The sequence below is a fragment of the Macaca thibetana genome, chromosome 9 (genome assembly GCF_024542745.1).
Source record: "Macaca thibetana thibetana isolate TM-01 chromosome 9, ASM2454274v1, whole genome shotgun sequence".
In the NCBI taxonomy this organism is placed as follows: Eukaryota; Metazoa; Chordata; class Mammalia; order Primates; family Cercopithecidae; genus Macaca; species Macaca thibetana.
In genome coordinates this window covers 65,082,735-65,097,555 of record NC_065586.1, presented here as the reverse complement: position 1 = coordinate 65,097,555, position 14,821 = coordinate 65,082,735, and the positions used below count along the sequence as shown (strand labels likewise).

General features: G+C 46.7%; 1 protein-coding gene across 3 annotated transcripts in view; it reads right to left on the bottom strand.

Annotated features, from left to right (window-relative positions):
- The window catches only part of SLC25A16 (solute carrier family 25 member 16), a 51,038-nt gene extending 36,813 nt beyond the window's left edge, over window positions 1–14,225 (bottom strand). For 2 of the 3 annotated variants that reach the window (XR_007728969.1, XM_050805244.1), the window contains exons 1-2: window positions 13,951–14,219; window positions 5,069–5,161 (exon numbers count right to left, since the gene is read on the bottom strand). Coding sequence is in view for 2 of the 3 variants with exons in the window: in XM_050805244.1 (XP_050661201.1) it covers window positions 5,069–5,161; window positions 13,951–14,077 (220 nt within the window). In the remaining variant the exon portion in view is untranslated. Of the gene's footprint in view, window positions 1–5,068; window positions 5,162–13,950 lie in introns of all 3 variants that reach the window. The other variant, XM_050805241.1, reaches the window with a different exon arrangement.
- Between the last annotated feature and the right edge of the window lie 596 nt (window positions 14,226–14,821).

Genomic DNA, 14,821 nt, shown 5'->3' with positions numbered 1-14,821 from the left:
GCACCGTTGCACTCCAGCCTGGGTGACAAGAGTGAAACTACATCTCAAAAAATTAAAAAATGGACAGGGCGCAATGGCTCACGCCTGTAATTCCAATACTTTGGGAGGCCGAAGTGGGCAGATCACCAGGTCAGGAGATCGAGACCATCCTGGCTAACACAGTGAAACTCCATCTCTACTAAAAACACAAAAGATCAGCCAGGCGTGGTGGCATGTGCCTGTAGTCCTAGCTACTCGAGAGGCTGAGGCAGGAGAATTGCTTGAATCCGGGAGGCAGAGGTTGCAGTGAGCCGGTATCATGCCACTGCACTCCAGCCTGGGCGACAGAGCAAGACTCCGTCTCAAAATAAATAAACACATGAAAAAAATTTTCGAAAAAAGCAAAATTTTAAAAAACTATCTTATACCTACAAAAAGTAGAGAGGTACCTGGAATAAAATGCTTAAAAGCATTAAAAAAAAAAAAAAAAAAAAAAAGGTTGGGTGCAGTGGCTCACTCCTGTAATCCCAGGATTACAGGATTACTTTGCGAGACCGAAGCCGGCAGATCATGAGGTCAGGAAGTTGAGACCAGCCTGGTCAACATAGTGAAACCCCATCTGTACAAAACATACTAGGGCTTGGTGGCAGGCACTTGTAATTTGAGCTACTTGGGAGACTGAGGCAGGAGAATCTGGCCTTGAACCTGGGAGGCAGAGGTTGCAGTAAGCCAAGATTATGTCATTGAACTCCAGCCTGGGCAACAAGAGTGAAACTCTGTTTCAAAAAAGAAAAATTAAATTAAATTAAAAGCCACCAAAACAGATTTATTTTTTTGAGGGGGCTTGTATATATTAAAAATAGAGGACATTCCAAAGACTACTATAATAGTTCACTGTTGCACTCCAGGAATTCACTCCAAATTTTATACGCCTTGTAGGGTATACTGTAACCAGGGTACACTGTAACCCACAGCATGTAGCCCTATAGAGCGTGAAATCTAATATGAATATGTAACCTAATGACTGCAAATCAGGAAACAAAACAACACACATCAGCACAGGGAGGAGGTTAAAGGAATAAAAGAATCCTGTTCAGGCCGGGCGCGGTGGCTCAAGCCTGTAATCCCAGCACTTTGGGAGGCCGAGACGGGCGGATCACGAGGTCGGGAGATCGAGACCATCCTGGCTAACACAGTGAAACCCCGTCTCTACTAAAAAATACAAAAAAAAAAAAACTAGCCGGGCGAGGTGGCGGGCGCCTGTAGTCCCAGCTACTCGGGAGGCTGAGGCAGGAGAATGGTGTAAACCCGGGAGGCGGAGCTTGCAGTGAGCCGAGATCCGGCCACTGCGCTCCAGCCTGGGCGACAGAGCAAGACTCTGTCTCAAAAAAAAAAAAAAAAAGAATCCTGTTCAGACACTTCAGACACACAGATACGCAGGGTCATTGTAAAACACCCCAAGACACTGGGTAATATCATTCTTCTCCATTTTATCCTCAATCTAGACAACAAAAGAAAATAATTTCCTTCCTTTCCAGTTTTTTATAATCTCTCAACAAGTTCACAGGTCTAATTCTTTCTTTCTTTTTTGGAGACAGAGTCTCACTCTGTTGCCCAGGCTGGAGTGCAGTGGCACAATCACAGCTCACTGCAGCCTCAAATGCTTGGGATCAAGCAAGCCTCCCACCTCAGCCTCCCAAGAGTACTGGGACTACAGGCACATGCAACCACACACATTTAATTTTTTTTTTTTTTTTAAGATGGGGTCTCACTCTATCGCCCAGGCTGGAGTACAGTGGCACAATCTTGGCTCACTGCAACCTCTACCTCCTGGGTTCAAGCAATTCTCCTGCCTCAGCCTCCTCAGTAGCTGGGATTACAGGTCTGCGCCACCATGCCTGGACAATTTTTGTATTTTTAGTAGAGACGGAGTTTCACTGTATTGGCTAGGCTTACACATATTTAATTTTGATTCTTTGTATACATGAGCAATAAACTGTGTGAGGAAGAATTCATTGCAGAGGCAGGGCACAGTGGCTCATGCCAGTAATCAAAGCACTTTGGGAGGCCAAGGCAGGTGGGTCAAACAGCTTAAGCCCAAAAGTTTGAGACCAGCCTTGGCAATATAGAGAGACCTTGTCTCTACAAAAAATTTAAGACATCCTGTCGCAAATAAATACATACATACATATATAAATACATAAATAAGTCTAATAAAAACTAAATTAAAGATAAATGATAATTCACTCCTGGATATGAAGATAGTTGCAATTTTCCTATTTCAAAGTACAGACTTCCTCAGTATTAAAAATGTCAGCTGGGGCTGGAAGTGGTGACTCATGCCTGTAATCCCAGCACTTCGGGAGGCCGAGGCAGGTGGATCGACTGAGATCAGGAGTTCAAGACCAGCCTGACCAACATAGTGAAGCCCCATCTCTACTAACTATACAAAAAATTAGCTGGGCATGGTGGCAGGTGCCTATAATCCCAGCTATTCGGGAGGCTGAGGCAGGAGAATCGCTTGAACCTGGGAGGCGGAGTTTGCAGCGAGCTGAGATCACGCCATTGCACTCCAGCCTAGGCAACAAGAGCGAGACTCCGTCTCAAAAAAAAATTTTTTTGGCTGGGCAGTAAGGTCCCACGCAGTAATCCTAGCACTTTGGGAGGCCAAGGCAGGAGGATCACTTGAAGTCATGAGTTGAAGACCAGCCTGGGGAACAAGTGAGACCTACTCTCTTTTTTTTTTTTTAAATAAAAAATAAGAAACCAGCCTGGTCAAACATAATGAAACCCTGTCTTTACCAAAATACAAAAATTAGCTGGGCGCAGTGGTGCATGCCTGTAATCCCAGATACATAGGAGGCTGACACAGGAGAATTGCTTGAACCCAGGAGGCAGACGATACCATGAGCTGAGACCGCGCCACTGCACTCCAGCCTGGGCAATAGAGCAAGACCATCTCAAAAAAAGAAAAAAAAGAAGAGAGAGAGAAAAAAAGAAAAGAAAAAATATTGACAAGAAAATGAATTACAATTAATATACTACATAAATATCCATTCAGGATTGTAAGAATGACACTTTTAAAATGCAGTTGGAAAAATAACTGATTGTTATTCACCCTGTTAAACATCTTTCTATAAAACGATATTATAAAAATCAAGCACAGTGGCCACGCGTGGTGACTCATGCCTTTAATCCCAGTACTTAGGGAGGACAAGGCGGGCAGATCACCTGAGGTTGGGAATTCGAGACCAGCCTGGTAAACACAGTGAAATCCCATCGCTAGTAAAAATACAAAAATTAACCAGACATGGTGGCACACGCCTGTAATCCCAGCTAGTCAGGAGGCTGAGGCAGGAGAATAGCTTGAACCCAGGAGGCAGAGGTTGCAGTAAGCTGAGACTGAGCCAGCCTGGGCAGCAGAACAAGACTCCATCTCAGAAAGAAAGAAAAAAACTAACACAAATAATGTTTTGGCCGGGAGCAGTGGCGTATGCCTATAATTTCAATACTTTGGGAGGCCAAGACAGGCAGATTATTTGAGGTTAGGGGTTCGAGGCCAGCCAACATGGCGAAACCCTGTCTCTACTGAAAATACAAAAATTAGCCAGTCATGGTGGCGGGTACCTGTAATCCCAGCTACTCGTGAGGCTGAGGCATGAGAATGGCTTGAACCCTGGAGGAGGAGGTTTCAGTGAGCCAAGATCATGCCACAGTACTCCAGCCTCTGGGCAACAGAGCAAGACTTTGTCTCAAAAAAATAGTAATAATAATAAGCTGGGTGTGGTGGCTTACACCTGTAATCCCAGCACTTTGAGAGGCTGAGATGGGCAGATCATGAGGTCACGAGTTCCGGACCAGCCTGGCCAATATGGTGAAACCCCATACCTACTAAAAAATACAAAAGTTAGCCGGGCATGGTGGCGCACACCTGTAGTCCCAGCCACTCAGGAGGCTGAGGCAGGAGAATCACTTGAACCTGAGAGGCAGAGGTTGCAGTGAGCCGAGGTCACGCCATTGCACTCCAGCCTGGGCAACAAGAGCAAAACTCCGTCTCAATAAATAAATAAATAAATAAATAAATAAATAAATAAATAATAAAAAATCAGACTGAGTTGTTATGTGTGCCTGTGAACAATGTGACTAATTAATCCCAATAAACACGTAACATTTACTTCAATTATTCCAAGATTTGGGCTAGGAAAATATCAGCATCCTAAAATGATAATATACATAACCACTACTGCAAATGAAAGGATTATAATGGATAAGAAAAATATTCTTTGGAAAATTTGCCCCCTTTCCTTTTTTTTTTAATTGCCCCCTTTCAAGTTCCTGAATCTACAGAGAAAAAACAAAGAGCAAATTTGCCCGTTTGAAATGCTTGTTTCCTGGTGCCGTAAAGAAACAGTACTTGAACATATATTTAAAGTACTTAGCAAGGTCATTTTTATTTTTCGCAGAAAGGGTACCCTCGCCAGCAGTTTTGCCATGAGAGTACACCGAACAAAGGAGAAACAGGGTCATTTATAACCTGACTTGTCCACCCTACTGTTGTGTCCTGTTTCCATTGGCTGGAATGGGACCTCACATCCTATATTTGTCCCGATTGGCTAGCAATTTAGAACTTTTTAAAAGAGGCAAAGGAGAACAAAGGAAGGAGAAATTAACGTGTGGAATCCTGTGAAAGGTCAAAAAACACCTTTAAATAAGGAAGAGGAACAGGCTGTGACTAATGCTTGCAAAACACCTTCAAATAAGGAAGAGGAACAGGCTATGACCTAATGCTTGCTTGGAGCAGAATAAGCATGCCAGGGCAAATATTTACACTAAATTGTGGGAGCTAAGAAAATAAAGTACTTTGATTTTTTTTTATCATGGCTAGCAGATATTTAAGAATGTTAGCACAAGTCTTTGAATAAATTTTGCTTTTTAAAAGAAGTTAGTATGTATTCCTAATTAAATGGGGAAAAAGTCTTTAAAGAGGAACCTCTACTTTACTTTTTGCATCCCCAAACTTAAATTCCCTTTTTTGCCCACTTTCCACAATATTTTCATTCATTTTTATCTTTAGCATCTATTAACTCACCGAAATGCTTGTAATGGCGATTGTGAGCTTGTAATAAAACCTTTACTCGATCCAATGGAGCAACTGTTGTTTTGGCACAGCATCCAGCAATACCTAAAAATTTTTCAAAAGGTCAGGAAGAAATTGCGTACCATTTCTTTCCAGATAGAAATCATTAGTTGTTCAGCCAGCAAACCCTCTAATCTCTAATTTAGTCTCCATGAGTAAATCTGCCTACAGCATGGACATGCAGATGCCTGGTCCCCATTCCCTGTAACTTAATAAGTGAGCATGATTACACTACTTTAGTAAGTTTTATTGTGTAAATCAGCATCTAATACCTGAGGAACACTGGGAATCTTGCTAAAATGTGATTATGGAGACAGACACTTGAAGGTATTTATCCAACTGCCAGGTCCTGTTTGAAGTAACCTCCTCTTCTTCTGGAAGATTTGTATGGAGACAGACACTTGAAGGTATTTATCCGATTGCCAGGTTCTGTTTGAAGTAACCTCCTCTTCTTCTGGATCATTTTTTCATTGAAACAACCAACTTTTACCCATAAAATTAGTCATTCATTTATACATTCAGCAAATATGTATTTTGACCCTACCATGTGCCACTGGGAAAAAGTATAGATGAAAGTAGAATAAAGTGCATACATGGGCTTTAGCATAGGTCAGAGTCCAGGCCAGCCCCTCGAGCTTGGCATGCTTCTAAATCAACTATATAGACTTCTCTACAATATTGTACATCTAGTAATGACTTGATAAAATGGGTGGCTCCTCTTATAAAAAGGTGAAAAATAAGCCAGGCACAGTAGCTCACACCTGTAATCCCAGCACTTTGGGAGGTCAAGGTGGAAAAATTACTTGAGACTAGGCGTTTGAGACCAGCCTGGGAAACACAGTGAGACCTCATCTCTATAAAAAAAATGTTAAAAATCGGCCGGGCGCAGTGGTTCATGCCTGTAATCCCAGCACTTTGGCAGGTTGGGGCGGGCAGATCTCCTGGGGTCAGGAGCTCGATACCAGCCTGGCCAACATGGTAAAATCCCGTCTCTATTAAATATACAAAAAAAATTAGCGAGGCATGGTGGCAGGCACCTGTAGTCTCAGCTATTTGGGAGGTTAAGGCAGGAGAATCCCTTGAACCCAGGAGGCTGAGGTTGCAGTGCGCCGAGATCACGCCATTGCACTCCAGTCTGGGCAACAAAGTGAAACTGTCTCGAAGAAGAAAAAAAAAAATTAGCGAGACATGGTGGTATGCCTCAATACTCAGAGGCTAAGGCTGGAGGATCACTTGAGCCCATAGCTGGAAGTCGCAGAGAGCTATAATTGCACGGCTTCGCTCCAGCCTGGGTAACAGAGCAAGACCCGGTCTTTAAAAAACAACAAGTCCAGGCACGGTGGCTCATGCCTGTAATCTAGCAATTTGGGAGGCCAACGCAGGCGGATCACTTGAGGTCAGGAATTCGAAACCAGCCTGGCCGACATGGTGAAACCCCATCTCTACTAAAAATACAAAAATTAGCCAGGCATGGTGGCGGCTGCCTGTAATCCCAACTACTCGGGAGGCTGAGGCAGGAGAATCTCTTGAACCCGGGAGGCGGAGGTTGCAGTGAGCTGAGATCACGCCATTGCACTCCAGCCTGGGTTACAGAGACTATATCTTAAAAAAAGGAAAAAAAGGCCGGGCGCGGTGGCTCACACCTGTAATCCCAGCACTTTGGGAGGCCGAGACGGGCGGATCACGAGGTCAGGAGATCGAGACCATCCTGGCTAACACGGTGAAACCCCGTCTCTACTAAAAAAATACAAAAAACTAGCCGGGCGAGGTGGCGGGCGCCTATAGTCCCAGCTACTCGGGAGGCTGAGGCAGGAGAATGGCGTGAACCCGGGAGGCGGAGCTTGCAGTGAGCTGAGATCCGGCCACCGCACTCCAGCCTGGGTGACAGAGCGAGACTCCGTCTCAAAAAAAAATAAAAAAATAAAAAAAAAGGAAAAAAAAAAAAAAAAACCACACACACACACACACACACACACACACACACACACAAATAAAATTTTAACTTTAAAAATCCACATTCTGAGATATCCAAAAATAAATTGTGGCTGGGAGCGGTGGCTCACGCCTGTAATTGCAGCAGTTTGGAAGGCTGAGGCGGGCAGATCACGAGGTCTGGAGTTCAAGACCAGCCTGGCCAACATGGTAAAACCCCATCTCTACTAAAAACACAAAAATTAGCCGGGCATCGTGGTGCATGCCTGTAATCCCAGCTACTTGCGAGGCTGAGGCAGGAGAACTGTGTGAACCCAGGAGGCAGAGGTAACAGTGAGCTGAGATCACACCATTGCACTCCAGCCTGAGCAACAGAGTGGGTCTCTGTCTAAAAAAACAAACAAAATAAATAAATAAATAAATAAAATGTATATTTATACTCAAATATTATATCTACTATGTTTCCATATCAAAGTTCTCTTATCCAAACTAATGAAAATAATAGCTGGCCAGGCGCAGTGACTCATACCTGTAATCCCAGCACTTTGGGAGGCCGAGGCGGGCGGATCACCTGAAGTCAGGAGTTCGAGACCAGCCCTACCAACATGGAGAAACCCTGTCTCTACTAAAAATACAAAATTAGCCCGGCGTGGTGGCGCATGCCTGTAATCCCTGCTACTCGGAAGGGTGAGGCAGGATAATCACTTGAACCTGGGAGGCAGAGGTTGTGGTGAGCCGAGATCACGCCATTGCACTCCAGCCTGGGCAACAAGAGCGAAACTCCGTCTCAAAAAACAAAAAAAGGCTGGGTGCAGTGGCTCATGCCTGTAATCCCAGCACTTTGGGAGGCTGAGGCAGGTGGATCACAAGGTCAGAAGTTCAAGACCAGCCTGGCCATAATGGTGAAACCTTGTCTCTACTAAAAATACAAAAATTAGCCAGGTGTGGTGGTGGGCACCTGTAATCCCAGCTACTCAGGAGACTGAGGCAGAAAATTGCTTGAACTCAGGAGGCAGAGGTCTCAGTGAGCTCAGATTGCGCCACTGCACTCCAGCCTGGGTGACAGAGTGAGACTCTGTCTCAAAAAAAAAGAGTAAATCATAATAATGGCTATCCAAAATTATGGATAAACTAAAAATAATATGCATTTGGTTTTAGAATATTGTATATTATCTTCTCAGTTGTGTACGAATTAACTGTATAATGAATTATTTAGGCCAGGTGCAGTAGCTCACGCCTGTACTCCCAGCACTTTGGGAGGCCGAGGCAGGCAGATCACCTGAGGTCAGGAGTTCAAGACCAGCCTAGCCAACATGGTGAAACCCCATCTCTACTAAAAATACAAAAATTAGCTGGGTGTAGTGGCACATGCTTATAATCTCAGATACTTGGAAAGCTGGGGCAGGAGAATCGCTTGAACCCGGGAGGCATAGGTCACAGTGAGCCGAGATCACACCACTGCACTCCAGCCTAGGTGACAAGAATGAAACTCCGTCTCAAAAAAAAAAAAAGAGAGAGAGAAATTGTTTAGAATGTATTCAATAAGTAGTTTTATTTAATAGTATCTTTTTTTTTTTTCCAGGCTGGAGTGCAATGGCATGATCTCGGCTCACTACCACCTCCGCCTCCCAGGTTCAAGTGATTCTCCTGCCCCAGCCTCCTGAGTAGGTGGGATTACAGGAACCCGCTGCCACGCCCAGCTAATTTTTTTTTTTTTTGTACCTTTCATAGAGACGAGGTTTCACCATGTTGGCCAGGCTGTTCTTGAACTCCTGACCTCGTGATCTGCCCGCCTCGGCCTCCCAAAGTACTGGGATTACAGGCATGAGCCACCACAACCAGCCTATTTAATAGTGTCTTACCTTGCTTTCACACTACAGTAGTCCCCCCTTATCTGCAATTTCACTTTCTGCAGTTTCAGTTACCACCAGTCATCCATGTTCAAAAAATATTAGATAGACAATCTGTAATAAGCAATTCACCCGGGCACAATGGCTCACGCCTATAATCCCAGCACTTTGGGAGGCCTAGGTGGGAGGATCACTTGAGGTAAGGATTTCAAGACCAGCCTGGCCAACTTGGCGAAACCCTGTCTCTACTAAAAATAGAAAAATTAGGCTGGGCGCAGTGGCCCACACCTGTAATTCTAGCACTTTGGGAGTCCGAGACAGGAGGATCACCTGAGGTCGGAAGTTCGAAACCAGCCTAACCAACATGGAGAAACACCATCTCTACTAAAAATACAAAAATTAGCTGGGCGTGGTGGCGAATGCCTGTAGTCCCAGCTACTCGGGAGGCTGAGGTAGGAGAATCGCTTGAATCCGGGAGGCAGAGGTTGCAGTGATTCAAGATCGCACAATTGCACTCCAGCCTGGGTGACAAGAGCAAAACTCTGTCTCAAAAAAAAAAAAAAAAAAAAAGGTCGGGCGAGGTGGCTCACGCCTGTAATCCCAGCACTTTGGGAGGCTGAGGCGGGCGGATCACGAGGTCAGGAGATCGAGACCATCCTGGCTAATACAGTGAAACCCCCTCTACTAAAAACTTCAAAAAATTAGCCGGGCGCGGTGGTGGGTGCCTGTAGTCCCAGCTACTCGGGAGGCGGAGGCAGGAGAATGGCGTGAACCCGGGAGGCAGAGCTTGCAGTGAGCAGTGAGCTGAGATCGCGCCACTGCACTCCAGCCTAGGAGACAGAGGGAGACTCAGTCTCAAAAAAAAAAAAAAAAATTAGCCAGGCGAAGGGCCAGGCATGGTGCCTCACATCTGTAATCCCAGCACTTTGGGAGGTTGAGGCGGGCTGATGGTGAGGTCAGGAGATTGAGACCATCCTGGCTAACAAGGTGAAACCCTGTCTCCACTAAAAATACAAAAAATTAGCCAGCGTGGTAGCACGTGCCTGCAGTCCTTGCTACTCGGGAGGCTGAGCCAGGAGAATCGCTTGAACTTGGGAGGCAGAGGTTGCAGTCAGCCAAGATCATGCCACTGCACTTCAGCCTGGTGACAAAGTGAGACTCCGTCTCCAAACAAAAAAAAAACAAAAAGGAACACACAGACACACACATACTCACATTTAATATCAAGTGCCAATAAGGCAGTGGGGATACAAAATGGAATAGACACTTTAGAAATACTTTGACAGTTTCTAATTAAAACACAAAAAATTAGCCGGAAGTGGTGACGGGCACCTGTAGTCCCGGCTACTTGGGAGGCGGAGGCAGGAGAATGGCGTGAACTCGGGAGACGGAGCTTGCAGTGAGGCGAAGCTTGCAGTGAGGCGAGATAGCACAACTGCACTCCAGCCTGGACAATGTGAATGAATCTTAAATGCATTAAGGTAAGTGATGGAAGTCAAACTCAAAAGGCTACATACTGTATGACTCTATTTATATATCTTTCTGGAAAAGTCAAGACTATAGAGATAGAAAAACAGATCAGTGGTTGACAGGGGTTGCAGATGAGAGGAGAGGAATGTCAAAGAAAAGTGGAAATAAAGCCCGGCACAGTGGCTCATGCCTGTAATTCTAACACATTGGGACGCCAAGGCAGGTGGATCACTTGTCAGGAATTTGAGTCTGGCCAGAATGGTGAAACCCAGTCTCCACTGAAAATACAAAAATTAGGCCAGGCACGGTGGCTCACACCTGTAATCCCAGCACTTTGGGAGGCCGAGGCGGGCAGATCACGAGGTCAGGAGATCAAGACCATCCTGGCTAACACGGTGAAACCCCATCTTTACTAAAAATACAAAAAATTAGCCGGGTGTGGTGACAAATGCCTATAGTCCCAGCTACTTGGGAGGCTGAGGCAGGAGAATCGCTTGAACCTGGGTGGTGGAGGTTGCAGTGAGCCAAGATTGCACCACTGCACTCCCGCCTGGGCAACAGAGTGAGACTCCTTCTCAAAAAAAAAAAAAAAAAATTGCCAGAAGTGGTGGCACCCACCTGTAGTCCCAGCTACTCTGGAAGCTGAGACAGGAGATCACTTGAACATGAGAGGTGGAGGTTGCAGTGATATCAGGCCACTGCACTCCAGGTTAGGCAACAAAGCGAGAATGTCTCAAAAAAAAAAAAAAAAAAAAAAAAGGAAAAGTGGAAATATTTTGGAACTACTCTATATCTTGACTGTGGTGGTCATTACACAACATGTTTGTCAAAGTGCATTTTACTTAGCCAACAATGATAGCTCTTTTTTTTCCCCTTTCATGGAATCTGGCTCTGTTGCCCAGGCTGAGTGCAGCGGTGCGATCTGGGCTTACTGCAACCTCCGCCTCCCGCGTTCAAGTAATTCTCCTTCCTCAGTCTCCCAAGTAGCTGGGACTACAACAGGTGGGCACCACCATGCCCGGCTAATTTTTGTATTTTTTGTACAGACTGGGTATCACCATGTTGCCCAGGCTGGTCTCCAACTCCTTAGCTCAAGCTATCCACCCGATTCAGCCTCCCCAAGTGCTGGATATAGAGGCCTGAACCACTGCACCCAGCGATAGATCTTTTGTTCTCTGATTTATACCAAGCAAGTTGGAGACACATAGCTGGGACTCATTTCCATGTGAATAAATGTCATTTCTTTTTTTTTTTCTTTTAATTGAGAGGGAGTCTCGCTCTGTTGCCCAGGCTGGAGTGCAGTGGAGCAATCTCGGCTCACAGCAACCTCCACCACCCAGGTTGAAGCAATTCTCATGCCTCAGCTTCCCAGGTAGCGGGGACTACAGGCATGTGCCACCACGCCTGGCTTTTTTTTTTTTTTGTATTTTTAGTAGACATGGGGTTTCACCATGTTGGCCAGGCTGGTCTTGAACTCCTGACCTCAGGTGATCTCCCCACCTGAGCCTCCTGAAGTGCTGGGATTACAGGTGTGAGACACCTCACCTGGCCTAAATGTCATTTTATCAGCAGAAGAACAAAATAATTAAATTCTGAGGCCTGGATTGGTGGCTCACGCCTTTAATCCCAGCACTTTGGGAGGCAGAGGTGAGCAGATTGCTTGAGGCCAAGAGTTCGAGACCAGCCTGGCCAACACGGTAAAACCCTGTTTCTACTAAAAATATAAAAATTAGGGCCAGGCGCGGTGGCTCACACTTGTAATCCCACCACTCTGGGAGACCAAGGCGGGTGGATCTCGAAGTCAAAAGATCGAGACAATCCTGGCCAACATGGTAAAACTCCATCTCTACTAAAAATACACAATTAGCTGGGTGTGGTGGCACACACCTATGGTCCTAGATACTCGGGAAGCTGAGGCAGGAGAATCGCTTGAACCCAGGAGGCAGAGGTTGCAGTGAGCTGAGAGGGCACCACTGCACTCCAGCCTGGGTGACAGAGTGAGACACCGTCTCAAAAATAAATAAATAAATAAATGAGCCAGGCATGGTGGTGCACGCCTCTAATCCCAGCTACTTGGAAGGCAGAAGCAGGTAAATCACTTGAACCTGGATGCAGAGGTTACAGTGAGCAGAGATCGTGCCGCTGCACTCCAGCCTGGCTGACAGAGTGAGACTCCATCTGGAAAAAGAAAAAGAAAAAGAAAAAGAAAAAAAAAAATAGCCGGGCCTGGTGGCATTCCCCGGTAATCCCAGCTACTTGGGAAGGTGAGTGAGGAGAATCACTTGAACCCAGGATGCAGAGGTTACAGTGAGCCAAGATCATGCCACTGCACTCCAGCCTGGGTGTGGGAGTGAGACTCTGTCTCAAAACAACAACAACAACAACAAAAACTTAATACTGCTGCAGTCTTCAGAAATGATCTTTCTACAAATCCTCATGTGAGTGTTTGCTTTGTTTTGTTTTGTTTTTGAGATGGAGTGTGGCTCTGTTGCCCAGACTGGAGTGCATGGCAGGATCTCAGCTCACTGCAACCTCCGCCTCCCCAGTTTAGGTGATTCTCCTGCCTCAGTCTCCTGAGTAGTTGAGTGCCACCACGCCTGACAAATTTTTGTAGTTTTAGTAGAGACAGGGTTTCACCATGTTGGACGGGCTGGTCTCAAACTCCTGACTTCAAGTGATCTGCCCACTTCAGTCTCCCAAAGTGCTGGGATTACAGGTGTGAGCCACTCTGCCCAGCAAATTTTTATCTTTTGTTTGTTTGTTTGTTTGTTTTCTTCTTTTAGGAGAGGGTCTTTCTCTGTAGGTCAGGCTGGAGTATAGTGGTATGATCATGGCTTACTGGAGCCTCAATCTCCTGGGCTCAAGCAGTCTTCCTGCCTCAGCTTCCCTAGTAACTGGGACTACAGTAGTGCACCACTGCACACAACCTCAATGTGGAATTTTTAAATTTATGAATCTTAAATAAGTAATGACAACCCAGAGAAGTAATTAAAGAAGGGTAGAGCTTGAAGGCCCAGGAAATTCCTAAGCGACAATATGAACTTTTTGATCCCAAAGTCACACCAATAATAGGGCTTGTCAAGTACTGTGGCACAGTTTACTAGAATCACTGGAACCAGTTTTGGCTCTAGATAGTTTTGCACAATTTTCCAGTCGTCATTAAAAAGCTGATCTCCAATATTTGTTTTCCTTTAAGCAAACAGCAAAATCCAAGTCTACACTGGGTCACTCGTGGTTTTTATAAAAGAAAGGAGTGCCCCGCATGTTTCACTAAAACCCCAGGGTCTCTGTAAGGGATCCTCCTCTTTTCCCTGTTATCCAGCCCTGAAAAATGGGTACCTGATTCAGACCTTCCACCTCCCCAGCCTTTGCCGGAGAGCCAAAGGTTCCACTCCCCATTATCTGACTGTCATTAGTCAAGTGATTACTAGAAAGAGGTTACAGCAGGTCAGGGCAGACGTCTAGCAGAGCATTGAAGCAGCCAGAGTCCAGGAATGTCATAAAGGCCGCTTGCATCCCACTTGCCCACAATCCTGACCCCGCCACCCAGAGCGCGGCTGGCTCTTCGTGGCATGGACCCACCTCCGGCCAGAAAGGAGCGCAGCCAGTAGAAGTCTCTGCGGGCTGTGGGCCCTCCGGCCCCTGCCGCCTGCGGCATTGCAGGAGGGGGATCGGCCGCCGCCAGGGCTGCCGCGGCCGCCGCCGCCATCAGGACCAGAGTCGCGTCAGCAGCCGAGGTTGCCAACTTACAAAACACCGGACGGGACCATAGCCCGAACAGGCGGTGACAGGACGCTGACCGCCCCGCCGGCGGGGCAGAGTGACACCCGGCGGCACGGCGCGAGCTGATGGCGTACAGCAGGGGCGGGACCTGAGTCACGCGCCAAGGGGCTCAAGCGGGAGGGGCGGGGCCAGGACGCGGAAGGGGGCGTCACCCAGGCTCGTAAACTTCCCCATAGCGCCTCACCCGGCATAGCCTCTGTCAGTTTACTGCTCAGGCCCCTTCTGTTCGGACGGAAAAAGGGAACGGTAGGCAGTGAGACCGTCCCATTAAAACCCACAACCTGGCCGGGCGCAGTGGCTCACGCCTGTAATCCCAGCACTTTGGAAGGCCCAGGCGGACGGATCACCTGAGGTCAAGAGTTCAAGACTAGCCTGGCGAACGTGGTGAAACCCCGTCTCTACTAAAAATACAAAAAATTAGCCTGGCGTTGGGTGGGTGCCCATAATCCCAGATACTGGGGAGACTGAGGCAGGAGAATTGCTTGAACCCAGGAGGCAGAGGTTGCAGTAAGCCGAGATCACGCCATTGCACTCCAGCCTGGGCGACACAGCGAGACTACGCCTCAGAAAAAAAAAAAAAAAAAAAAAGAAGCAGCAGCAGCAGCAGCCAGGCGCGGTGGCTCCCGCCTGTAATCCCAGCACTTCGGGAGGCCGAGGCCGATGGATCACG